Genomic DNA, 26,647 nt, shown 5'->3' with positions numbered 1-26,647 from the left:
TTCTTAACAGATTGAGAACGTACACATGTGGTTTTAATTTAGCCGCCTTACTGGGGTCTTTCTCTCCAGGCCCTCTTTAATGTGACGTCCAGAGTCATGGAAACTGTTTTATTATCTTCCATCCTGCTGGGTTTATTTATTATTGATTGGTTCCTTGTTCTGTTTTTCACGGAAAAATGTATATGAAAGTGTTTTGACACTGCTTCTGAGATCTTTTGAATCCATGTTAGGCTGCACAAATTCTCATCCATTAAAATAAAACATGACAGGATAAATTTAATAGTAGTGATTTACCAAGAAAAAATTCAATGCTGAAACCAAAAAGTATGGAAACAGACACACTGGACTGAAAGCCAGAATATGCAAGTATTAAATAAGCATGTGTTTGAAATATATTTTAAGTTTGTCTTCACTTAAATTGGATTATGGTTTTAACCAGGGCTCTGAACCGGTTCAAGAAACGAAAACCGGAAACGAACGAAATTTGAACAGGAACGAAAACGAAAACAAAACAATTTTTAATCGTTCTGAACAGAAACGTTTATTTGAAATTATCATTAACCGGTTAATAACGTTATTTTATCGTTCTCTTTAACATTTGAATTTGGCAGTGACCAATCATGAATTGAGTACCTAGGTTACAGCATATGACGTTGACGCATCAAGTAAGAGTGAAATGCCCGCGCAGCAGTCATCGGCAGGCAATCTCTCCGGCACGATAAGATTTTTCTTAAATAGCCACAAAGTAGGCTACCCATCCAATGCCCAGAGGTATGTTTAAGTTAAAACATGCTTAGAAACGTGAAGAATAACCATACGAAGTAATGCAAACTATTTTTGTTTGTATCTCTTCTGTAATTAATGGGACTGAGCTAATTTTTAGAACGTAATAGAACCTAGGCCTATATAATAGTCTGTCAATTACATTTTTTAGATGGGTCGCCACCAAGAAAATCCTTTTCGTCATTATTTCTCCTATGACAAGTCGTCTAACAAGTCTGTCTGCAATATTGAAGGATGCGGGGCAGAAGTAACCGGGAATCACGGAGGTAACTTGCAGAGGCACATTCAACGTAAACATCCAGCAGAGTATGCTGATTCAACCAGCAATAAAAGACCAGCATCTACAGCAGATGGACAAACAACTCTGGATTCGGTCATAGTTAAAAAGCCAAAGACAACAGGCCTACATATTCAACTGAATCCTGATGTTCTAAAAGATGCGTGCATAGAGCTAGTAACTGTAAACGGGAGACCATTTACATTAATGGAAGACTCTGGCTTCAGAAAAATTATTGACCCATTATAACAGGCTATAGGAAATGATTTCGCTAACAACTCCTCAAATATCCGTGATATGGTGTCAAGTGTTGCTCAGGTGAGAAGGGAAAAGCTCAAGAATGAGTTAAAGGGAAGACTACTAATGCTTAAAATTGATTCAGCCACATGCAGAGACCGATCTGTTCTGGGTATAAATGTACAGTACACTGACGGAGAAAAAATTGTGTTGCGCACTTTGGCCGTAAGGGAGCTGACTGAACGACACACATTATGTGATGCAAGGACGTGTTGCGGAGTGTTTGCTTTGAAATTAGCAGTTGACAGTGCATTTAAAGAGCAATGGTTATCCAGTTTATTTATTTTTTATTAATGTAATTTCTTAAACAAGTCATGTTGCAAAAAAAGTTATGTACAAAGAATGATATCACTCTTCTGAAAAGAATTAGGCATAAAAGGGGCCACTTTCAATTGTCTAACGGTCCAGTGAAACAGGTCAATATTTTCCAGCTGTTTGCTTTGTAATTAATACAGGTATTTCTGTTATGGTTTTAACAATGTTATGAAATAAATGTTCAAGTTTAATTATGTTTTATCTTATTTTTGAGTAAAAATTAGTCTTTATTTAGCCTATACATATTTGTTTAAAGTATAGGCTAAATTAAAATAACGTTATTAACCGGTATTTTTTCTAATCAAACTGTTTTCGGAACAGTAATTTTTAATGAGGAACGCAAAAACGGAAACGTTAAATATCGATTCTGCTTTGGAGTGAACTGATTTTTTTTTTTTTTTTTTCGTTTTCAAGCCCTGGTTTTAATTGATGTGCAGAATACCTAATTCATACAATTTAAAGTGGCTGAAATTTAATGTATGTTACTAGTAAATGCTTAACAGGAGGTTTGGGGTGAATGGAGTTGTTAAATTATTTTTTCCTGTCTGTCAGGTGAACTAGAGAAGCTTCAGGTCGAGTGCTCTGGTCTGCAGAATGAATGTGACAGTCTTCGGGCTGAGAAGACAACGCTAATGCAGAAACTCCTCAGACTAGAGGAAGAGCTCGACAGGTGGGTCAAATGCACACAAACAGCCCGTTCATAACAGGACCACAGTGTCGTTTAGATCATTTCACACAACAAAAGTGAGTCACCATTAGGGCTGTCACTTTACGTTGAAAAATCGATTGCACAATCGATCAGACCAATCAACACAAGTTTCGAAAACAAAAATAGGGAATCGATTTTAACCAAATATGTACACTATTAGTTTTAAACGAATTAAATTAAAAAGATAGATGTAAAAAAACTGTAAAAGAAAATAAAGAAATCCTAAAGTGCAGTAGGCAGTGCGAAAGCTAAAAAGAAAATTCCCACCAATTTTACACACCTATAGTTTCAATTGGCTGCTGCTGGTGTTTTGCCCAAAAAAAATGGAGGACAACGGCGATCAACCTGTGCGACATGAGACGAGTGATAACCCCTAATAACCCGAAGCGCTTCCATATCAAACTCCTCAAGTTTTGGACGGTTACGTTCAATTAAAAAAAAAAAAACACATGGCCTGTTCTCAAGTAAGTCCTATTAAAGTTTCATTTTTGAACAGTTGTCTATAATGGATAGAATCATTACGTAAAATAATTTGAGGTTTTTGAATAGCCTAAATCATAAATGCAGCCCTGTTGTAGACTGCAACAAATGTTTCTAGTCCACTGTCTGATTTGGAGAATCAGGGTTTCCCGCAGAAAATGTGTTAGTTAAGGTGGTGGTGGTGGGGGGGGTTTGGAATTGCATAACTCCTGACACAAATTAAGACAAATACTGAAACTTGAGTCTTATGTCTTTTTAATGATGTTTGCCTGATTATTTTTGTGATTCGTTTAACATTTATTATGTTAACAAAACTGTCAAATAGAAAATGTTTAGTTTAGCAACTTACATCTTATCTCGCACTTGACCGACCGTAAACTGAAGCGTATCGAGTCGCACCTTTACTGTCTGAGTCGCTCTGCTAAAATTCGCGCTGCAAACATAAAGCCCGCCTACTTTGATTTGATTGATCATCTCAAATATTCTGACATTGACGAGCAGTGACAGACCAATGAGGCTCAGATGAACACACACACACCCACCTTGTCTTCTGTTTGTTCTGAACACTGATGTCTCAAAAAATCGAACAGCATTTTTTCACAAAAGTAACAGCTGTGGTCACCAGGATTTAAAATGTGTTAGTACACAGTCCACACCTGCTCACATAAATGGAGAATGTTTGAATCACTCACCAACCATATTACACAACAACTGCATCATGACAGGTTACCATTGTAATGTTGAAGCACCTTTGTCCTGTACTTAAGTGCCCCTATTCAGTGTGCTTACGTTATCATCACCGCTATGAGCTCATCTGCCCTAAATCTTCACAACATTCTCTTCCATGACATGAATTTATTCCATTGATTAGTTCATTTTCTGAAAGCTCTACGGAATGTAAACAGAAGAGTATTTATTTTCCTTTCTTTGTATCGCAGTTCACGAGAGCGGAGTGAGACGTTGTACAGCAGCCTAAACGATCTGGAGAAATCCCAGGGTGACCTGGCGAATAAACTGGGCTCAATACAAGACCAGCACCAACAGGACGCTAGCAAACTGAAGGTCCAGCTGACCCAAGCGGAGAGCCGCACCAGAGACCTGCAGAAGGAGGTACGATCAACTTCCCAAGTTTTGCACAGTATAATGGTGCGTTCAAGTCATCTCGTAAAGATCGTATTTACGAGTTGAACTCACATGAATGCCACCACAATGTCGTAAATACAAGTGGGAAGCTCCGGTTTTCTTTAAGCCCCGATCTTTACGAGTTGAGGGCGTGTCAGTGAAAAACATGGCGGAATACCACAAAACTAAAAGGTATTTAGCAGTGATATTGTCAGGCTTTTCTATTTTAAGCGAAGTAAGTTAACTACCTGCACTGAATATGATGGTATTATAATATAACAATATAATATGTGACAGATATTATATAATGATAAAGTTTGCAGTGGCTTCATATATTAATTAAAAACATATAAAAATGCCAATTTCTTTGTTCTTCGTTTTCTATAACTAGAGTTTAAGAACCTTGCTGTATTTTTGTGTAATTAAGGAAGAGAAAGTAAATCCGCCGAAAGTCACTTGCCGTCGGAAACACGACTTCCCACCTTGTAAATACGAACTTCCCACAAGGACTTGAACGCACCAATAGCTGGTATGACATTACTTTGTAGGCCGAAACGAGTTAGCATTTTACTCCCTGTGAAGCGGAAGTTGAAAACCGACTTTTCTCCAGTGTTATGACACATTACAATGGGATATATAAAAGAGGGTAGGGTTTTACTTTAGGTTAAGGATATTCTACCCAAGCCGTCAAACTTACGTCATCGGAGAAGAAATGCCATTCTTGAGCGGAAGTAAATGTTCAAATTTTGATTAAAAATGACCACGACAAACCATTTTTTTGGTGTATTAACTTTAATTGTTAATTGATTGATTGTTCATCACAAGACTAGTAATGTGCCCTAACAGAGTAAATACGGTACATTTTGATTTCATGACGACTTTAAATGGCAAAAATAAAGTCTGAGGTGGTGAACACAAGCTCAAGACACTTTCACGTTTTATTCTACGACATAATACATCAGTATTACCCCACTCGTGATTTTTTTAAAGCTGTTACGTGTCTTGAAAAAGGCGGTTGCTAACAATTGGCTAAATGGGACTACACAGACTGTCGGGGAAATTGAGCGTCATCACGCCGAACAGATTAGCTCAGTCCGCATTTACAGCCTCGTTATGCTTAATATGCTCTTATAAACTATTCTAACTCAAACTTTCTGGGGAAAGGTTTTTTTTAGATAAAAACTGAGTAGCGGTGCTTCGCCTGTGCTGCACCCAGTCCCAAGTCAATCTCTGCCTAGGAAATCGCCTAGTCTTAATCTGCATCGCTATTGTACTCGTTGTGAATACGCTGGCCACAAAAAGTAATTAGTTTTTATTTTTATTTTTTTATCACTTTTACTCACAACATGCTATCCGGCATCAAAGGATTCCATTCATTATGCTAAGCTAGCGGCGGCGCTGTCAGACTAAGACAATGCATGCACTGAGAAGAAAATGCGTTTACCCACGTATCTAAATGTAGGGGAAACGGTGAATAACCCCTATTTCAAAAAAGGTGGCGTGCTCCTTTAAGCTTTTTACTTCTGGTGACTGTATTTAGGCTTCAAAAGTTGTTAATCTGTGAAAATTATCTTTATAGACAAAGAGTGTCAGGATCATAAACTGTTGTTGATCACAGAGCTTGTTTTTAGTGATTATGCAAAAAACTATGGGAAAATCCTATTGGTTATTTGTCGAGGGAACCAGGGTGATGAGAACTGCCAGTTGGACTACAACTCTGACCATAACCTTTTTTTGTGTGTTAATGATTGCATGTTATTCTTTCTCTTTCTCTCTAGTACGACGACACTCAGAATCTGCTGTCAGATCTCCGGCAGCGGTATGAACAGACGGAGCAGGAGAAATGCTCCATCAACGAAGAGCTGGAACAGTGCAAGGTCAACCTCAAACTCCTGCAAGAGAAGGGCAGCACTGTGAGTCTCGCAACCAGCACGTTTCATTCGCAATGCAACAGAATAAACTTTGAACATACTGCATTTCAGCCTATACTATACTTCGTTTAATTAGCTGTCGTTTACATTACGCCGTTTAATGCAGTTGTCAGCAACCAGTGATAGATCTTACTTCGCTGTTTTGCATGGCTCTGGAAAACACAGAAGAACACGCATACGGCACGATTTTGTGAGTTGTTAGCAAATATTCTTTGCTAACACCAACATTTTCAGGTGCAACAAGTTAGAGAGAGCATTTGTGGGCATCATAGGTGCATAAAAATGGTTTGTTATTCAAACAAAAATGCCCAATAGGTTTCATTAGGGTTTCATTGGTGCGAGGACCCTCTTGGAAATACTCCATTTTTAGATATTGATATTTGTCTCAATTTTTTTTGTTATACATAAAATATTAACCCCTCAAAGACGTCAGAATTTTCACTTTCAGGTTCTCCCTTTTTTCATCATTATGACCTAAGAGGAGAATATTTTTTGCTGTTTTTTTACACTTTTAGTTGCAGATTTTTGGCCATTTGTTAATTTTTGGGGATCACAATTTGCTACACAACACTCTAATTATCACCTTAGTGTATCCCACAATTCCCTCAGTACAATCCCTTGCACACTGCTGATTGGAGTCACAATCACTTCACGTGTCTTTGATTTGCAAATTTAACCGATTGTAGATCTATTTAGTTGAGTGCAAATAACCAGTTTTTCCTTTCCTGTGTGTTATTAATGCCTTGAACACTGTCCTTGTTCCTGATGTCATGCTTCTAGATGTGTTTGTGGTTATGGGGCGTCTGATATTTTTGTTTGTGTTGATTTATCAATGGATCCTCCCACTGCACCCTTTTATGACCCTTTTTTGTTTGTATGCTTGTTGTAGTTGTTCGACTCCCCAGCCTAATTTCCGTTGAATAGTTTGAAGATTGATTTTTTGTTTTATTTGTAATATCCCTTCCCTCCTCTAGCCATCCATATTGCAGCCTGTCCAAGCCATTTTCATCGGTCTATTCCTGGCTTTGCTGTATTGGTGCTTCAGCCAGTTGTGGTAGAAAGGTACACACGCTCCTGTTGAGTCTGTGTTTGTGTGTCTCCTGTATATCCACATCTGTATATATCATCACATATATACGACCTGTGCATGGCAAACTCTCATTCGTCATCTTTGCACTCGCTTCATCCCAAAATCCCTTTTTGGTGCTTGGCAACCCGTGGGGAACTCTTAACTGATTCCTCATCCACCCAGAATCACTTACCACTAACCAATCACATGAACTGTCTGTCTTGCTCGGATCGCCATAATGGTCATATAAATCTTTGCACTTGGGGATTTTGGATTCTTTCTCTATTTTTGTTGTTTTGGGGCATTTTGGTCATATCATCATCATCTTTTGCTTTTCTTCTTTACTTTCATGAAATTAAAGGCATATTTCACCCAAAATTACCATTGTCATGTATTCACCCTCATGCTGTTTAAAACCTGTATGACTTACTATCATTCAAAGAACCAAAAGAAGAGGTTTTGAAGAAAGTTCATGCTGCTTATTTTCATACAATGGAAGCATAAAGTGATCAGCGGCTGTCAAACTGAAAATAACAAAGCATGAGCTTAAAAGTGTCATAGATATGACTGATGCATTGTTGTACCATAGAATTTTGTGACAACCATACTGAGATTTAAGTCGGTAGGATTAGGCTTAGTCAACGTACACTTGCATCACTGGTAGTTCCTATTGTGCTGGGTACAACCCAACTCTGCAGTAGGAGCTGATTTAGTCCCCACAAAAGCCATTCCTACAACTAAAATCATTCCCATTTCGAACGGCGAGAACACGCCAGAAAGCATGTATTTCCGCCAATAGTATTTTCGAAAATGTTCCTCTGGTGAGAGCCTCTATAAATTATGTTCACAGTATAGTTCTTTCAAGGTGCCTTTTCCCCCTTATCAGCTAATTCTTTATACCATATTTATATGGATTTCCATATTTTCTGCCCCAAAGAAAGACTTATTTGAATAGCATTAATCTGAGAGAATATATAGCTTCATTTCCAAAAGCTGTTTTCTGCCAAAATAAAAGCTCTATAGTTTAACATTTGAAAGCAAAGGAATTTAGACACCATTATTATTAATGTATAGTCAAATGTTTTTCTTTTTTGTCCTGCTTTTTAGAGATTGACACAGAAAAAAGCAGCATGAAAATTCTGCTAAAATACAAATTTTGTTTTTCCACAGAAGGAAGTCACAGGTTTGAAACAACATTGAGTAAATGATGTCTAAATTGTAATTTTTGAGTGAACTGTTCCTTTAAACGCAGCTTTTCTTTAAGTTTAAAGAAAAACTGTTGTGTTTGCTTTTATTTGCTTTATAACTCCTGTGAGGTAACTGGTTCTCCCAGTTTCACGCAAATATTTGCTTCTCCCTCTTTCTCTCCGTTTATTTGTGTTTCTTGAACTCTTTGTCTCCTACTATCACCCAGGTCTCTCTTCTCTGTCTCTTTAGCTCCAGTCTCCAGTGCTTCTGTCCTGGTTGCTCTGGTGCGTCTAATGACCTTTATTAATCGCACTGCTGTTTTTTCCTCCTCCTCCTGGTTTCAGAGCGGATGGGTGCCCTGGATGCCGGTGATTGCCGCAGTGGTTGCCGTGACAGCAGTGGTGCTTTATCCCAACTTTTCCAAGAGCTCCTCCTGAGAACATCAACCAATCACAACACTCGTCTGAACCACTTCTTGTCCCCGGCACGGCCCTCGTTCCAATCCCAATGTCAGTTTTAGTCCGGGCACATGGCATAAATCTGAACGTAATACCTCTCGTTTTGACAATTACAGCCCCAATGTCTGTGTAAAATGCAAATGTATATAGTATAGAAAGAAAGAGGGAATAAAGTTCTAATGCATATTATAGAATAAATAATCTATCTGCATTTTTGATTATTAAAATGGCCTAAACTAGGTCTCTAACGTTCTTTTTTTGTTTGTTTCTTGGATGGGTACCACATTTTCTGTCAGCCACATTTTGTTTCTTGTAGTTTTTCATGTTAGATGTGGCAAACCAAAATAGATGTACAGCCAAATGAGAATCTGAACTCTAGGGCACAGAGGGGCGAAGTGCCTATTTTAAATACTACTAGGACTAGTTCACATTGAAGTGCCACTCTTGTTCCACTCATGCAGCGTATCAATTCGATCTTGAATGGACAAAAAAAAGTCTAAATTTCACGTCATCTGTGCTGTTATTGTGTTCAATCCGACATGCTTCTAGCACAGTGATGTTGTTGTTCTCTATGGCTGTTTTCTCTTGTATCATGTATAATAAGCAAATGTTCATGTCAGAGACACACTACAAGTATTTAGATGGTTTTGAAATTCAACGTTCTTGACATGTAGGATTGAGGTCAATGTCAAATGGAATGGAGCATTGACCTAAAAAAAAAAAAATAAACGTAAAAAACAAATGTTGTAGCTTTTTACCAACACACTGTCCTGCTGTTCGGACTTAGAGTTGAGTTCACGGCTCCTGCCCGTCTTTTCTGTACTGAAACTCCTACAGTACCTCCTGAAAAAGGCTCTGGGATTTTGCTGCCTTACCTGTAAAATAGGTCTCTTCTTACAGAATGAAATTGGATGCAAAGGCTTTAAAATGAATGTGGGGGGTGGGGGGGGGGACTTCACAAGTCCACTCCTATGAAGCACAGAAATGGGTGAGAGTGAATTATTTTGGGGGTGAACAGAATGAGTTGTTTAATTTTGGATGTGCAAGCTGCTTTGAGACTGGAGGAAGATGAATTAACCAATGATGTGTGTGGTGTGTGTGGTTCACATTTGTCTGCTGTGCTGTAAATAAACAGTCTTGGAGCAAAAAGCCTAACTCATGTGGTTCAGCGTGTCAAGGACTTTTGTTTTTGCATCTTTTGTTGTTTTACTGGAAAGACATACTCCAACAAAAAAAATCCATTGAACGCTTCAACATGGATTTGACCACGAATGCAAAAAAGCAAAGCTTGTAGCACAGAAAGAATAGCTTTAAAAAAACAGATCTCTTGCATTGAAAACAGCGTTTGGTTCATAATGCATTCTTTAAGCAGCATGATGGACTTTATTTTTAGTATCCGTTTGGAACATTGTCCTTCACGTTAGATAGAAGAATGCTCATAGGCCGTTTGTAAATATGTATGTATGGATGTTTGTGTGTAAATATATGTTATAGTCACAAAATAAAAAATTGGATATAAATGATATTGGTCATATCTAATTTGCTGCTGGAGCCAGTTTTCAGGATATGATGCGTTTGCCTTTTCCTTGTTTTACATCGAGATACGAGTTCTCCGTTCCAGTTCATTTTAATGTACTTTTATAGATGCATTTTTAACATGCAAATTGAACATGCAGTTTTAAGATTTTTGGTTCCACATTCAGAATGCATGTTTGATACTTCTTGAAATGTGCTGAACAAGAGTGTTTTCTTGCAAATGCAAAATTGAGATGTGGAACTTGTTTATTAGGTTGTAACTGAACCTAGGCTTAACGCTGGTTTTTGTAAGCTTAAAGTTTGTATTGTTCTTCTGTCAATTCAAAGATGGTGTTGAGTCGTCAGTTTCGAATCAAAGCTAAACCTGGTGTTTTTCAGGGCCTTTAAGAAAAGATCTATTTAAACTGGTCACCAAGTCAGTACAGCACACTGCCTGTATATAGTTTTGTTCGTAAATATTGTTTTTTAAGTTCTTTCTTGAATTGAGAGCTCAGAATGACACTTTTTTTGTTTTGAACATCAAAGATAGTTCATTGTCAGAATTCTATTTTGTAAAAACATAGAATAATACAGATAAAGGGGTATTTGCACTAACAAGTGTGATGTGCATGACTTCAATAAAACAATTTCACTTTCCTGGACTAGTTTGATTATTTTTGGTCAACTTATTAACTGATGCACAACACCACCATAATGTATTTGATATAAGCATATAGAAATGTACCCTTTTTTTCTTCAAAATGATAACTAACTTGCTCTTAGCAAGCTGAGAAGCACATATTATTGTAATCATATATAGACCCCTAATTTCTTGAAACTTTGTTAAACAAAACCTAGTATTGTAATTATGAAGTTTTCACCCAAAAGTCTTGAAATGTTGTTTGTAGAAATGAACACAAGATGGCAGACCTTACAAAAGCTTTTTATAAGCTTGTGTTATGTTTGTTTGCCATGCATTATGAAGCATCTTTGGGATTTATAAGGCACCATAAAATATATTTGTTCTCATGACAAGATTCCTTTCTCAAGCACATCTCCATGATATGTTTTCCCCACAATAAGGTGTGTAATGTCTTGAATACCTTTGTTGAATCCATCTTTTGTCTGGAAGTCAGGACAGATCTGTAAACTTGAGATTCCAGTGAAACATGGATCCTCATTCTGAAGGAAGGCCCGTGGCAGCTGTCTACACATACTGCCAAACCTCATCGACTCTTCTCTCACACATTCAGGGGCCCGTGGGGCCTTTTCTTTGACATGACTGTGGCATGTGGGCGTATAACCCTCCCTGACTCAGACTCACACATCATCGATGACAGGAAGTCTGATAACACTCGCCACACCCGTCCTGAGATCTAGGCCTAATATGCAGCGTCACTCTCTCTGAAAGACCGTCGTATCGAGTTAAAATCGCACTGTCCATTACTAATACTGTATGTTACTCATATACTTCAGAGTCTAGAATTGGGATAAGTCTCTCTCTCTCTCTAGCCTAAACGATTCGTTAAAAACGCGTAACGAAACATCACTGTTTGGACCATTTTCGTTGGCACAACATAATGCAAACTAGACAATGTTCTAATACTAAACATTAACATCACCTAACATTTTGACTAGTTTATTGAGCTTGTATGAAATCAATAGGCTATCACATTTGCAGTCATGCTGATATTCGGGAAAACCATTCTATGTCCTGTTATAAATATTAAAAACATATAAGGTCATTTTTGACCATTTTGGAGGCATTTTTGCTCCTAGCCCCCGTTCATTTCACTGATGCCGGAAAATATTTTAACTTAAAATAACAAACAAAAACAAAATGCTATTATGATAGAGTGCAAAAAATGCCTTTTTCCAAACCATGATGTTCCCGCTTTTCTGAGCTGCCGGGACGGATTTCGCGGGAAATCGCTTTTTTATGCCTAGAGAGGCAAAAGTTACATAGCCTAGTGAAGGCTTAATGTCTTTTAGATAGTTGACGGTGATGCAAAGGGAACTCAGCCAGCTGATTTCACTAATTAGTTCTGTCTCCTGGCTGAAAAACTGTGCTAATTAGCAAATCCAGGTGATTTGAACAAAATACTGAGGATGAATTTTACTTTCTGAACCTGGACTTGACACCTCTGACAATAGTTAGACAATTATATTAGTTGATAAAGGAATGGCAGTTTTAATCACGATGATTTAGCAATGGCAAGGATTTGCAGAACCCTAGAGACCTGTTTGCCCATGCTTAAACATATCAGTGAATATTGTAATAAGGTCAAAAGGAAATTGGCAGAAAACCAAATAATTGATCCAATGTAGCCTAAGCATCTGAAATAAATCATACATTGAGAAAAACATAAAGCAATAGTTAATTTAAATCAAACCTGATATAAATGGAAAGCAACTGATCAGTACTTAATTATATGGGCTAAAAAGGGACACTTATTAATAAGTTAGCTAACAGGAGACAAACCTCAAATGGTTGTGTTCTGAAACTGACTAAATTCTATGTCATATAATAATTCATCCACGATTCTTAAAAGAAAAATAATCTTATCCACTAATAACGAATGACTGGAAAAGCCATCAAAAGATCTGGGAATACAGTACAGAAAAATGTAAAGATTAATTTTAATATGTGTCCTCCAGACAGATAATGTGCCTCAGCATGGATGATTACAATGAATAATGCATAATACTGTCTAGCAACATCTTGATGATTCATATTCACCTGGAAATATGATAACAGCACTATCAAAGATCACATGCAACCTGTCGTACTACAGTCATCATGCAGACGATTGGGTTCAGTCTGTGTGTTTGTGCCCAGACTGACAGACAGGGAAGCAGACGACACACACACACACAAGCTGTAATCTGTGTTTCAGACGCGTTACTCAGATTGTGGTGAAAATCTGGTTGCTTCAGTCATTATCATCACCGTCACTGAGGTTAAAAAATAAGATGATGATTACAGGCCAGACTTCTCCAGCGAGCAACTCATATTTACTTTATAACATTTAAAAATCTTGGTAACACTTTACAATAAGGTTCATTATTTAACATTAGTTAATGTATTAACTATATGAACTAACAATGAGCAAAATATTTGTTACAGTATTTTTTAAACTTTGTTAATATTAGTTAATAAAAATCCATGTTCATTCATGTTTTTTCACAGTGCATTTCTTTGTAAGGCCGTCTAACTCGATCCAATATGGCGGTATATCGAATTAGCGGTGAAGGTCTTTGCGTGTTACTGTCTTTTCTCGCGGCAAAGTATTTTTGGTTAAATGCAATACATTTTCCCATATGTAATTTCTCGTTATTTCATCTGACTCCATAAATGAAAAAGGTTTTATATCTGTGCATCATTAAATTTGAGCGAATGTTTTACTATTCTTTTAAACTCTTGAATGAAAATAAGGTCAAAGTCAATTAGAATAATCAAATGTCACAATTGAATATGTCAGGTAAATGTATCATTACAATTTCATAATCAATTCAAAGATAATCAATGCAAAACATCAAATGCTCTGAACAAAGAGGAAAATACCCGACAAGAAATACGTAAGGCAGAGAGACTCGGCTCTCGACCTCACGGGCTGATCTGGATACAGAAAAGAGCCACGAGCTCTCGCTGCGTTTCATTAAATAACCAGACCTCTCAAATCTAAACATCATCCACAGTGGAAATTTACCTGTAAGTCACCATTTTTTTATTTAACCTTTATTTAACCAGGAATAGTCGCATTGAGTTACAGTAACTCTTCTCCCAGGGAGTCCTGGCCAAGATAGACGACCAAAAAGTTGCAAAGAACAAAAAAAAAAAAAAAAAAAGACAGGACAAAGAAATTACATACTACACAACAAATCTCTATACATAGACTATACATATACAAACAGGACATTTTGTTTAACTTAAGTAAATACAAACATATAATTTAAAGGGTAGCCTACCTAGTTAAAAACAATTACACCGTTCAGTCAAAGTTGACTTTAAAAGGTTTTTAAAAATATGAATAGATGGAAGTGATTCTAAATTTAAGGTGTTTTGGAGTTCATTCCAGACATTTGGTGCATATGATGAAAAAGTTTTTTTACCTAATTCTGTTTTTGAACTGTTTTTTAATTTGCTAGCAGTGGAGAATTAGCATTCAATCAAATGGTAAGAAGGTGTTAACCTCCTGAGACCCGAGAGTTTGCCTGGTGTGCATTTTATAATTTTTCTTGCTATTTGTTATAAGTAGGACCTAATAAGTATAATAACTAAAGTTTGTTTTTGTACAGGAAGTAGTTTTTGCATAAAATGATGTCCTCATGCAAGGACAGTGGGTCTATCTTAACTTTACCCTCCTGTTGATATCAAGAATTGATTTTTTACTAGTTGAAATTCCAATTTCACATATCAGAAATACAATTCTTATAGTAAAAACCTTTATTTTTGATATCAAGAATTCAATTGTCACCAGTTGAAATGTCTATTCTTGATATCAACAATTGAATTGCTACTAGTGACAATGTTCATTTCTGATATCATGAATGTAATTGTTACTAGCAAGAAAGCCATTTTAGATATCTGAAATTATATTGATATCAGAAATACATTTTCAGATATCAAAAATTAACATTTTTACTAGTAGCATTTAATTGTTGATATCAAGAATAGACATTTCAACTAGTGACAATTGAATTATTGAAATCAGGAATTCTCATTTTTACTAGTAGTCTAACAATGTAATTATTGATATCAAAAATTATATTTCTACTAGTAAGAAATCAATTCTTGATATCAACAATTCAATTGTTGAGATGATAGTAAGAATGTAAATAACAAAATCTTTCAGATTCACCGCCCTCTTTAAATTATTTATGTTAAATTTTTTCTCTTCTGACCCCACCAGATGGCAGTGTAAGTGTCAGTTTTAGTTACACAGAATTAAGTTTTATGCTGCACACAATCAAAAATGTGATGTCCTCATATGAGGTCGCAGGGTCTCAGGAGGTTAACTCAAAGACACCCCCTCCAGTGTGGAAGATAGGCCTATTTCTAAACTTCCTAAGAACTTTATTACGTTTTGGTTTACTTCTTTGGGAATGAGACATTTGTACCAGTCGCACCGAGACATTTCAAATAATACCAAACATGTATAAAACTCGATGATAATCATTCACATTAAACCATTTCGATTCTTGTGTGAGTTTGGGAGATCTCTGCCAGGATGAAGAATGGGGGAGAGAAATGTAGATTAGGATGAGGGAGGTGAGACCTTCGTCTCAATAGTGCATGAGGGGGGAGTTCAAATGTTAATTTCCTTTGTTTTCTCAGAGAGTGGCCCTCTCTTAAAGTCCTTACAGTTTTTTCAGCCTTACACTAATGTTAACAAATACAACCTTTGATTTTAATAATGTATTAGTAAATGTTGATTAATTAAGATTAATAAATACTGAAAAAGTATTGCACATTCACTCTAAAAAATGCAGGGTTGTTTCAACCCAAATTTGGGTCAAATAGGGACGAACCCAACCGTTGGGTTAAACATTTTAATTTACAAATTTAACCGAACTGTTGTGTTTGTCCATATTTTACCCAAATTTGGGTTGAAACAACCCAGAATTTTTTAGAGTGTTCTTAGTTCATGTTAACTAAAGTAATTAACTAATGTTAACTAATGGACCTTACTGTAAACTGTTACCAAAATCTCTTTGTTTTAGTCTTTATTTCGATGTGTGAAGTGTTTGGCTTTGTTTCGAACTCTATTTCTCAAACTGAACAGCTCAGCTGCTGTTATATCACAGATGTGTGTCTTTCTTTTTATTTGCAAAAGTGTGAAGCAATGTTGATCCACCCTGGTGACTAATGCTGATCAAGTACTGTATGCATGGGAAAGATCCAATGGCAGATCTGCAGGGAAGAGTATCTGATGTTAATCCCAGAGTGATTATTAAGACTCCTGTCAGCAAAGGTGGGAAGGAATCCGTGCAGGACATGAGGGCGAGAGGAAAGACACGGATAAGAAAACATCTGGATGCTCTGTTATTATCCGAAAGCGTTGCTGACACCTTCTCAGAGACTAAACAAAGCAGTCAGTGTGATGTTCAGGAGTTTGCCAAATGTGTGGGAAGCATTTTGTCTGGCAAATCATAAAAGTGTCCATTACAGAGATGCATCTGAAATCTGTTAGACCTGCTTTTATCAAAGAAACTAAAAGAGTTTGAGGCCCCATTGTGGAGAACATTTACAATCAAGATCATCTAGATCACAATACAAAACACACAAGAACAAAAACACTAAATACTTTGAATAGAATGGTGGATCTAAATCATTTCTCTTAATCTTTTATCATGGATTTTATTTCCTCATTTTATTTATTTAGACTCACAATTAATAAAGCATTAAACACATCATGAAAGTTCAGGACTGATTAGAGAATGTCTTTAAAGTACTGAAACGTACAGCATGCTTTTTATACTTTACATGTAAAGTAATGCTAGATCTAGATTTTTATTGTTTAACCTTTTTCCTGTAATATTGAAATATTGAAATAAAACAATATTGTTGGTGTAACCAAAAGAAGTAAGTAACCCGGCTGCCTTAAAATGTTAAGTGTATTGAAATAAAAAATAAGAGTTAATATAGCCAATATGAGAATATTTTATTCACCTCTATAGTGTTATTTTAGTATAGCCTCATTTATATAGTATTATAGTTTTTTTTTATAGCTTTTAATTTTATATTTTCACTTTTTATTTTAATTTAATACTTTTGTTATGTGATTATTATTTTCATTATAATTCTATATGCTTAATTGATTTTTATTTCAGATTTTATCTGTATATCAGATTTTATTTCAGACTTTTTTATTTATTTCCAGTTAGTTATTATAGTGCTTCAACTGAAACTTACTAAAAAACGTTTCGTTTAGTTTAAGCTAGTTTATCTAATATTAAATTTTTGTACGAAAATGGTTTAAAATAAATAACACTGGTTAATAACATCAAATAATGTGTTTTTATTTTGTTATTTACATGTAATTTTTCAAGATGCATTACAAAAGGGTGCAAACACAGTATAAGAAATAGTAATCCATTTGTCGTTTTAATGATTTCTCTTGTTTATTCTTACTATCATCTTCGCATATCTTTTCCTCTGATTTCTCTGAGCTGATTGGATGGAAAAGGGCTGTAGAAACTTTTACTGTCTATGGTAGAAACGTATGCTGGGTGTGATGGTGCGCAGGTGTCGTCATCCGCGTGCCCTATATAAGAGCGCGCGCAGGCGCGGCCACGAGAGGGAAAGAGTTCAGGAATACAGGAGCGCACGAACACACACACACCTCGCACGCGCCGCACAGATACACACGAGACATATCCCGAGTTATCATACAGAAAACATACGAGCATTACTAAGCCATCATGCCGGCCACAGAGAAGGACCTGGCGGACGACGCGCCGTGGAAGAAGATCCAGCAGAACACGTTCACTCGCTGGTGTAACGAGCACCTGAAGAGCGTCAATAAACGCGTCGCGGACCTGCAGCTGGACCTCAGCGACGGCCTGCGACTCATCGCGCTGCTCGAGGTGCTCAGCCAGAAGAAGATGTACAGAAAATACCACGCCAGACCCACTTTCAGACAGATGAAGCTGGAGAACGTGTCTGTGGCGCTCGAGTTTCTGGACAGAGAGAATATAAAGCTCGTGTCCATCGGTGAGTGTTGCAAAGTCTTTGCTTTCTAGTGTGGAGAAAGTTTATTCAAAGCGTCTGAAATGCGCTTTCAAGCTCTATAAAAGTGATGTGTCAGTAACATGCTACGGTGAATCATTCATATTAATGTAGCATAGTTTTTAACTATTATATGGTACAGCAAGGTACTTACATTTTAATCAGATTAAATACCATGACATTTTAAAATACACTAGACCATTGCACACTGACGGATGGTATCATGGCAATGCCAAGGTACGTTGAAATACTGTATATAAAAGTATTAAAATGAATATGTATAATGAGTGTGCAATGTACAGTATGACCAGATTATCTGTCTTTATCTTACAAAATTGCAATCAGATGCCATGGTGCTGAAGAATTATCTGGCATTGTATTTATATGGCTCTATTAGGAATGCATTGATTTTACTCTGGCATGTGTAAAATGGCCTGATCATGGTAGCAAATCCCCCCCAAAAAACACAACACATAGTATTTGTTTTTGGTATGGCTACTTCAAGATACTCTATAGAAATGTAAAATTTAGCTACCCCTAAAAAAAAAACATAAAAACATGGTAATACTGTAGTTTTTGGTAATTTTTTGATTAAAAAATAAAAAATAAATAAAAAAACTATAGTGATCTCTCTCTCTCTCTCTCTCTCTCTCTCTCTCTCTCTCTCTCTCTCTCTCTCTCTCTCTCTCTCATTCATTCACACACACACACACACATATATATATATATATATATATACAGTTAGTATACTTTGTTTAATCTCCTCCCAGCCTTCTCTTTCTCAGCATTTTTAAAGTGTGTTTGTAAAGTTGTGACATAAACCAAAAGTATTGCGCATGTGTCAGAGCTGAGATTCATTCTCCGCAGATAAGAGATAACGTCTGTCTATTGATCCTTCATGGATTATCCATCTTATCTCTGTATGACCTTATTTGAACTGGCATGAGAAAGTTGCACAATTAATTGCATTCTTGTTCATTAAGATTTAGAAATCCGGAGAATTTCAGGATTCCAGAGGCTTAAATATTAAGATTTTAGTTTCACAACCATGTGTTTGGTGCAGGTTTCACTGACCTGTGACATTCTTGAAGCCAATCCAACTTTATCAACCTGCATTTGCGTTTTTTCTCAGGATTTCTCATGCTGTCTCTTTTGCGTTACGAGCTGGTATTGTGCAATACTGGGAATAGAAAATACACATACTTTAGTATGCACTTGAGTCTCAGAACAGGTGTTGTATTGTATACAGATTGTACACCTGGACAGTCGGGACACCAAGATTCCTCTGTATTTGCCAATCAATTGTGTATGGCAAATTGGATGCAAACATGTATGGCAACGCCCAACCTGATTTCCTTGCATTTCTTGCCTGGTTGCGTATGTTTACTAGCCAATAAATTACATCATCAATCACATTTCTGATGAAATATGAGGCGTGATGAACTTCCTGTTGTTTCTGTGTCATTCAGCCTTCATCTCAGAAACCAAGGACATCGTCTGGGTTTTTTATCATTCTTTTCATGCAGAGATTGACTAAAAACACTCACACTATACTATATAGAGTCAATCTGCTAAGGGGTAATAATGGAACAACTGTTTTAAAAGTAATTTTTCACTATTTAAACTGGTTTAAATAAAATATTTTTGTCATGAGAGACAATGAAAACAACTTTGTGCATCAAAACTAGTCCTTTCCTGGTAAAAAAAAATGAGTCAAAAGTCTGAATTTAACATTTTGGACAAGCTAAACATGTCAGTCTCTGAATAACATGTAATTTATTTAAGCCATAATATAAACTTCATTCCGTAAAATAAGTATAATGAACTACACAAAAAGCATTTTGAATGTTCCCAGCACATTTTTTAATTACCCCAAAATCAAACACCGTTCACCCCAATGCATGTTCTCACATCCGTCAAAAACTTACAATAAAATGCATTATAAAAAAATAGAACTAATAAATTATTTAAAAAATATTATTTAATATGGTATATTTTAATTATATTGTCATTGTGATGCTTTAGAAAGAATACATGTTGTGTTGATGCATGCATCTGTGTGATTTAACAGTTTATATAGATTTAACACAGTTCGTATAGAGTCATTTTTGAAGTTTAGTTTCAATAATTTATCTTTTTGGACAGTGGAGGAAGTTTTGAGTTCTGAAACTTACAGGTTGTTTATTATAGTGTGTTTGTCATACTGATTTAGGCTAATTTGATTCCTCATGAGTCATTTAAAGAGACCGTTTTTACCCAGTATTGCATTGCTTGTGTTCACAGGACGTGTATGAAGAACCTCTTTAGTTTTGGATTTGCACAGACACTTCCTGCCTGACGGTATCTTCCTGTCCAGGAACGGTCTATGGGCGTTTCCACTGGGCCTGAGAGACGCATAAATAGATGCGCTTGGAAAGGTTGAGTGTTATCGGGAGGGCGGTGGCCAGACTTTCCACCGTTTCAAAGGGCAGACGTGTTCAGAGATAGGTGACAACTCGCAGATAAATAAACACCAAAAGGACACAGCGTCTGGTGATTTGACCGTAAATCTCACAGGGTTTTTGTTTCTCTCTCTGATGTGAAAGACGAGGGATAATTGGAAAGGTTTATGGCCTCGTCAGCTGTAGGTGAACGATTGGGCCGGACAGCTGGTTTCTTCTAGTCTTCGAGTTTGATTCTGTGTGAAGTGATATAACAGCTTGTTTTGCACGGATTGCACAATTCATAGTTCTAGTATTAGCATGTTTCTAACCAGTTGCCACATCATTTCGGTTCTCCTATGTGTTTTTTTTGGTGTGGTTTGACATGATCGCTCCATACCGTATCAATTCATTCCAGAACTTGTCTTTGATCATCATTCATGTGGTCTCCAGAATTAGACCCAGTGGCTGTATTGATGTTCTGATGGTGGTTCTTGCCGAGTCAGTCAGTTAACTATGATTCTGCTCTGATAGTTGTCCTGATTTTCTCCAAGTTTGAGGGAAGTAACGGGTGATTGAAGTCATGCCGACGGTGAAGAAAGTGTCTTTAGGGTCGTTTGGTATTAGTTTTCCATTAGAGAGGTGTGGGATGGTGACATGCTTGGACCCTTAGTGTGCTAATGAAAGAGTTGACATCATCGCATGACCTCATTAGTTGGTTTGTGCTAAATGATTAAGCGTCGTCTTCCGGTCTGTGCTTAGGGAGGTGATGCACATTTGATTTTTTAGCATGCAACTTAAACTGTGTAATCCACTACCTATTTTACATGCATGAATCTTCTATCGCCTTACAATCCATCGCGCTCTTTAAGATCACTAGATTCGAGGCTTCTGGTCATTCCTAGGATATCCAGATCCACCAAAGGAGGCAGAGCATTTTCACATTTAGCTCCGAAGCTCTGGAATAGCCTTCCTGATATTGTTCGTAGCTCAGACTCTCTCTCCCAGTTTAAAACTAGACTGAAGACGCATCTATTTAGCCAGGCATTCATATACATTTTTTATCTTACAGTTACTGTAAATTCGGCCTCTAGTTCATAAACGCCAGAGGAGAACTGGCCCCCGACTGAGCCTGGGTTCTCCCAAGGTTTTTTTTTTCTCCATTGGGTCATTTGATGGGGTGTTAGGACACCATTAGGTCACTGGATGGAGTTTTTCGGTTCCTTGCCACTGTTGCCTTTGGCTTGCTCAGTTGGGGATATTCAAATTAATTAACCAATCATACCATTGATTAGCTCTACCAAACTTGGATGTCTTTTTTTCCCAGTAATAAACAAACATTAAGTTGTTTTGATTGATACTGTGAAGCAGCTTTGATACAATCTGTATTTTGAAAAGCGCTATATAAATATACTTGACTTGACTTGAATCATTCCCAGCAAGACTAGGAATGTTCGTTAAAGATGGTTAAAGTAAATAAATGTGTTCATTTTCAAATTATAAACCATCAAGCTTTAATTTTGGCTTGAAACCTCATTGAGCCGGATTATACAGCAAGTGCTTCTCATTAGAAATTTGAGAAGATGGTTGCTCGTGTTTCATTCCCAAATGCACGTTATAAGCGACTCAAACTCAGAGCAGATGCAGAGTTTGTGTGGAGCAACATTTACTCTGAACTGAGACACTGAAAACACTGAATCATGAGCTGCTCATGTGTAAATGAACACGTGCCGTTTCACTCTGAAACACACAGTGCATATGCATTTATTTAAATTCCACCTTCGTGATTAGATAATGCACATGCACATCCATATCATGATTCTCTTTTATTTCCATTTATCGTGCATCCCTCTCTAACGGTGGCCGTCTAGAAATCGGCTAAAACAGCAAATGCTCAGTTTGAGTTCGTACAAGAGTGAATCTCGCGGCTCGAATCGAAACTGTCGTCCTTCTGCCAAACCTAGCGTCTCAGCGACGTCTTGTTAGAGAAGCTTGACCCTGATGGATGTGGAAAAGCTTGTTCTCGCTCGCATCTTCTGCTCTCAACCTCAGCAAATAGGATTCTCCAGCAGATCGGTCATGCTCGTGGAATTCACTGCTGTTTAATGTCCTATAATCACAACTCGAACCACAAGCCGCCACGGCCTCCCTCTGAGATCAACACAGAGATTCAGACTTTAATCTGTAAAGAAAAGATATGCATAAACAAAGGCGACTGGTGCTTTTTCAGTTTGGTCACGTTTTGGTTCTCAGTGAACGGGTTTGCTGCATGTGTATATGCTTTGGAAATGTCAAAAATCTTGTAATTTAAAAAAACAACAAAAAACATTATTATTGTTTCATAGTCATATGGATATAAATGACAGATTTATATTATATATATATATATATATATTAGACCAAATATATACTATAATGATACCCTATAAGAAACCTATACCATATATATATATATATATATATATATATATATATAAACATTTTTTTAAATAATAATAATAATATTACATAGTCATGATGATATATAGGCTAAATAACAGTTTTTGGCCAAATATATAATAATCATCACCTTTTCTTGTATTTCAATGTATAATAATAATAATAACAATAATACACTTAATAAAAATAAATAAAATAATTATTTATTATTTATTAAATGCTTCTTTAAATTACTGTGAAATATAAGATTATTATTATTATTATTATTAATAATAATTTAATTTTACAGTGAAATATCTAAGGTGGTTGTTGATAATAATAATAATAATAATAAATATTTTGCAGTACAACTGTAAAATTACAAGACTAATATTCATCCTAACCCATTTCCAAACGTTAAACGAGTTTTTATTTTGGTGGAAAACCACAGGGAGCTTCTCTCTTGTTGACGACAGGCAGAAGAATGTTCAAATGCAGTTTCGTGCCTTTGTAATGTTTGCTTGCTTGTGCGTTTGTTGCCGGTAAGACTAGGTTGGGGATTTTTGGAGTGCATTTGTGAAGGACTTAGTCACACATGAGCTGATATCCAAAGCCGAAGTGGTCCGAGTCGCTCAAGATTTAAAACTTCCCCTCTGAGAAATTAAGACGTCTGAAAGTGTTCCCAGGGCAAAGCCTGATGGAAAAGCGTATTATTAAAAACCAGTTTCGACTGTGGTCTTTCTGAGCGCCAGCTTCCCCACCAGAGAGTTGAAAGAAATTAGTTTGGGCTGTTTTTGAGCAGCATTAAATTATGGTTTAATTTCACAAATATGGTTCATTATTTTTTCTTTCAGTGTCATGTATAATCCATTGTAGATCTATAAAAATAAATCGGAACAAAACAAACCCTTTAAGTCAGTCCTTGTGGGTCGGATTGTCTCCTCTCATTACGTTTTGCTCCAGTCCGTTTGTCTCTGAATGATCTTTGGCTTGTCGAACAGCCAATGGAAAAGCATCAGATGTTTCTCTACGAGTCTGAGGTGGTTACCAGGTTCTCGTTTTATTTCCATTGCCCAGAACACAGAGCGTGTGTGTGTGTGATTCCAGCCGGTCAGCGGTCGGCTGTCAGATGCCGAATCTTCACGCTATGCAAACAGTAGCGGGAACGGTGCGGGTGAGCCAAAGGTTTGCTCGTCTTAAATTGCTGCTCCCTGTGAGTTTTTTTCCCCTCATTGGTTTAAAACGTTCCCTCCTGGCTTTATTCTGGTCTCGGCAGCCTATAGAATAACCTGCAATAGCTGAAACGAAGGATTTTGGGAGCTTTTGGGATGAATTACCGTGGAAGGGTTTCGGTTACGGAGAAGGCAGTGAATCACAGCCGTATCAACATGCGTTTGTTACTTTCACTCCGTAAGTGAAAGTTTTCAGGAGTTGTTCTGACAGGTAGCTGTACGACTACGAGCAGATCAAATGTTCAGGGTGTGGACGTGCTCTTCAGACTAAAGACTTGGATTTGTAGAGGCAAGAAGGCCTGAAAATATCAGTATGCCATTTAGGCTTTCATGCATTTTTATCTTAATTTAGTAATTTACACTTTTTTTTACTTTTTTTTTTTATGGTTATCAATGGAAAAATATTTTTTCTTTGCAACAAGGGTGTGTAGTTACTAGGGTGGTTTAATGGAAATGCATGTGCGAGTTTTGAACTGCAGAAAGCACGATTTTTCCCACCAATCTGAATACAGCGGACCTAAAACTAGTGCAAGAACAGAGTGGGTTTACTGTCATGACATGAAGAAAGCACAGAAACGGGGAAGGTGAATTTAATGCAGAATTAAAAACATCCGTGGATTGGCAATATTTTGGATACAGGAGAGATGATGCGTCACAGAGCCAGTTTATCAAACTATCGTTTGACTAGGGAGAATTGACACAGAATGCGTTATTGCTGTTAAACAAGACGCAGGTCAAGAGACCTTGAAATTCTTGATGCTGCAAAAGACATGAACAAAAAAATTAAAGACGTCCGTCTAGTCGTGTTCACATAGAAAAACAACGGCACGTTCCAGGTGGACGAAAATCAATACAGGCACTTGCGAACTGCACAATCAAGAAGTTAAAAAGATGTAACCGACACTGTCACGTGTCATTTATGCAAAGATATGGTGGCCACAAACATTATCAATAAAGCTGGCTTCCGAAACAAAAAATATACAAGTATGTGTGGGAGAAATTGATATTTAATTGTCCACAGACCTATAGTTGTTTGTTACATGGGTTTATGGATTGACTTGTCCTACAATCTAGACTGTTCGAATAGTGATAGACTTGACTTTATAAGCTTTAATATGCTTTTAGATATGTAAAAAATAAAGATATGCGTACAATTCAACTTTTAAGCAGTGAGTTTACCCACATTTAAAAAAAATAAAATCCAAGTGAACTCACTAGTCAACGCAATCAGTCAAATAATTTGTTGATTGGCTGAAATCACGTTATGGCTGATTGTGATTTATTTAGTAATTAATATAAGAATTATTTTTTATTAGAAACAAGTCATTGATAAAATCACACAATTTTAATTGTGCAGCCCTTAAAACAAGTACAGTAAACCTGGAACTCTTTTATTTTCAATTCAAAATCACATTTTTTTGGGAACTGTTTTTATTGAACTTTTCTTATAAACAATGAGTAATAAAAAAATAAACTTAAAATACATTTTTTTTCTTTTTGATTTTTTGTTGTTGTTTTTTTTTAGTTGGCTTTATTAATTTTGTCTGGTTGTTACAGTATAATGTTGGCTCGTGTGCACCAGGTAAATGCGGGCGAGAAAAGCCTCCGTGAGAGACCGCTCTAGTTTTCACAAAGTTATCCGGCCCGCTCTCAGATGCGGCTCTGATTTGTACACGAAGCCAAACTCTCCGAACTTGTTGTACTGGATTGGTGTAGAGCTGCCGCTGTCCTTAGTTTACCGTTAACACAGAGGAAGACACCGCTTTTGCATCCATGTTAAACTGACTGTATAGAAGAAATCGTCATTCTCATCAGAATTTGGGATTGTTCAGAAAATAACTGCTAAAATAAATTGCATGTCTTTAATTTTTATTATTCACACAATCACAAAATCATCTTCTCTGCATTTCTCATCTTATCTAGCTTGCTTTCCAATCTATTTGTCCAATAAATCCGGAATTGTATATTATGAATATTGTGAGTTTTTTTGACAAATTGCTTTAAGTCGCTTTGGGTAAAAAACATCTGCTAAACGAATAATTGTAAATTCTGCAGCTAATTAAGTTTCTGGGGGATTTTCAGTGCCGTTGGATCCGGAAGTATTTTTTTCCCTTCATTTCCGACCATAAGTCATTATAAGCCATGAACCAAACCAACCAGCAACAAGGTGAATCGCAACATTACAAACTTTTATTATAAGCTAAAAAAGTATTTAAAAATCAGACAAAGACGGTGAAATGAACGGCTTTAGTGAGGAAAAAAAACTAAAATCCAATCAAGCATTGCAAATGATATAATTGAATCAAAAGTGATGGAGAAATATAAAACTATTCATTTAAAGTTGTTGGTTCGATCTAAACAAAATATTTTAAATGCATTGCAAAATGTGCATATAGTACATGTAGTTTTTCACCAAGAATGCATGTTTCAAGAATGCAAGAATGTAGTTTTTAACCACTTGTTAAACCTGTTTAAATGTTGTGAAAGGATGGCTTCAACAAAAGCATCATCAATTAACCACCTAAATCAAAGTAGGTCTGTCATTTATGGAAGCTTGTTTCTGTCACATGATAAATAAAAAAGGAAATTGACTTTTTTTTCCCCCTCAGAATTGTGTTATAAAGTCATTTATTGTGTGTTAAAAAGTCAGAATTGTGAGATATAAACATGCAACTATGAGTCGATATCTCACAATTCTGAC

The 26,647-nt window shown here is 36.5% G+C and overlaps 2 protein-coding genes across 18 annotated transcripts in view; both read left to right on the top strand.

The window, feature by feature from the left end:
* The window catches only part of slmapa (sarcolemma associated protein a), a 74,757-nt gene extending 63,956 nt beyond the window's left edge, over positions 1 to 10,801 (top strand). For 8 of the 16 annotated variants that reach the window (XM_077204182.1, XM_077204177.1, XM_077204179.1 and 5 more), the window contains 5 exons: positions 2,225 to 2,342; positions 3,800 to 3,971; positions 5,762 to 5,896; positions 6,889 to 6,976; positions 8,516 to 10,801. In XM_077204182.1, coding sequence (XP_077060297.1) covers positions 2,225 to 2,342; positions 3,800 to 3,971; positions 5,762 to 5,896; positions 6,889 to 6,972 — 509 coding nt within the window. In that variant the 3' untranslated portion in view covers positions 6,973 to 6,976; positions 8,516 to 10,801. The remainder of the gene's footprint in view (positions 1 to 2,224; positions 2,343 to 3,799; positions 3,972 to 5,761; positions 5,897 to 6,888; positions 6,977 to 8,515) is intronic. The other 8 variants (XM_077204173.1, XM_077204180.1, XM_077204176.1 and 5 more) reach the window with 1 other exon arrangement.
* A 6,619-nt stretch (positions 10,802 to 17,420) lies between these two features.
* flnba (filamin B a) overlaps positions 17,421 to 26,647 on the top strand; it is a 76,936-nt gene continuing 67,709 nt past the window's right edge. The window contains exon 1 of one of the 2 annotated variants that reach the window (XM_077204171.1): positions 17,421 to 17,861. In XM_077204171.1, the coding sequence (XP_077060286.1) occupies positions 17,570 to 17,861 (292 nt within the window). In that variant the 5' untranslated portion in view covers positions 17,421 to 17,569. The remainder of the gene's footprint in view (positions 17,862 to 26,647) is intronic. The other variant, XM_077204172.1, reaches the window with a different exon arrangement.

Source organism: Siphateles boraxobius, unplaced genomic scaffold (genome assembly GCF_051911475.1).
Source record: "Siphateles boraxobius isolate OS27281-9 unplaced genomic scaffold, OSU_SipBor_1 5, whole genome shotgun sequence".
Lineage (NCBI taxonomy): Eukaryota > Metazoa > Chordata > Actinopteri > Cypriniformes > Leuciscidae > Siphateles > Siphateles boraxobius.
The sequence above is the reverse complement of the archived record's forward strand: the minus strand, read 5'-3'. Positions and strand labels throughout refer to the sequence as shown.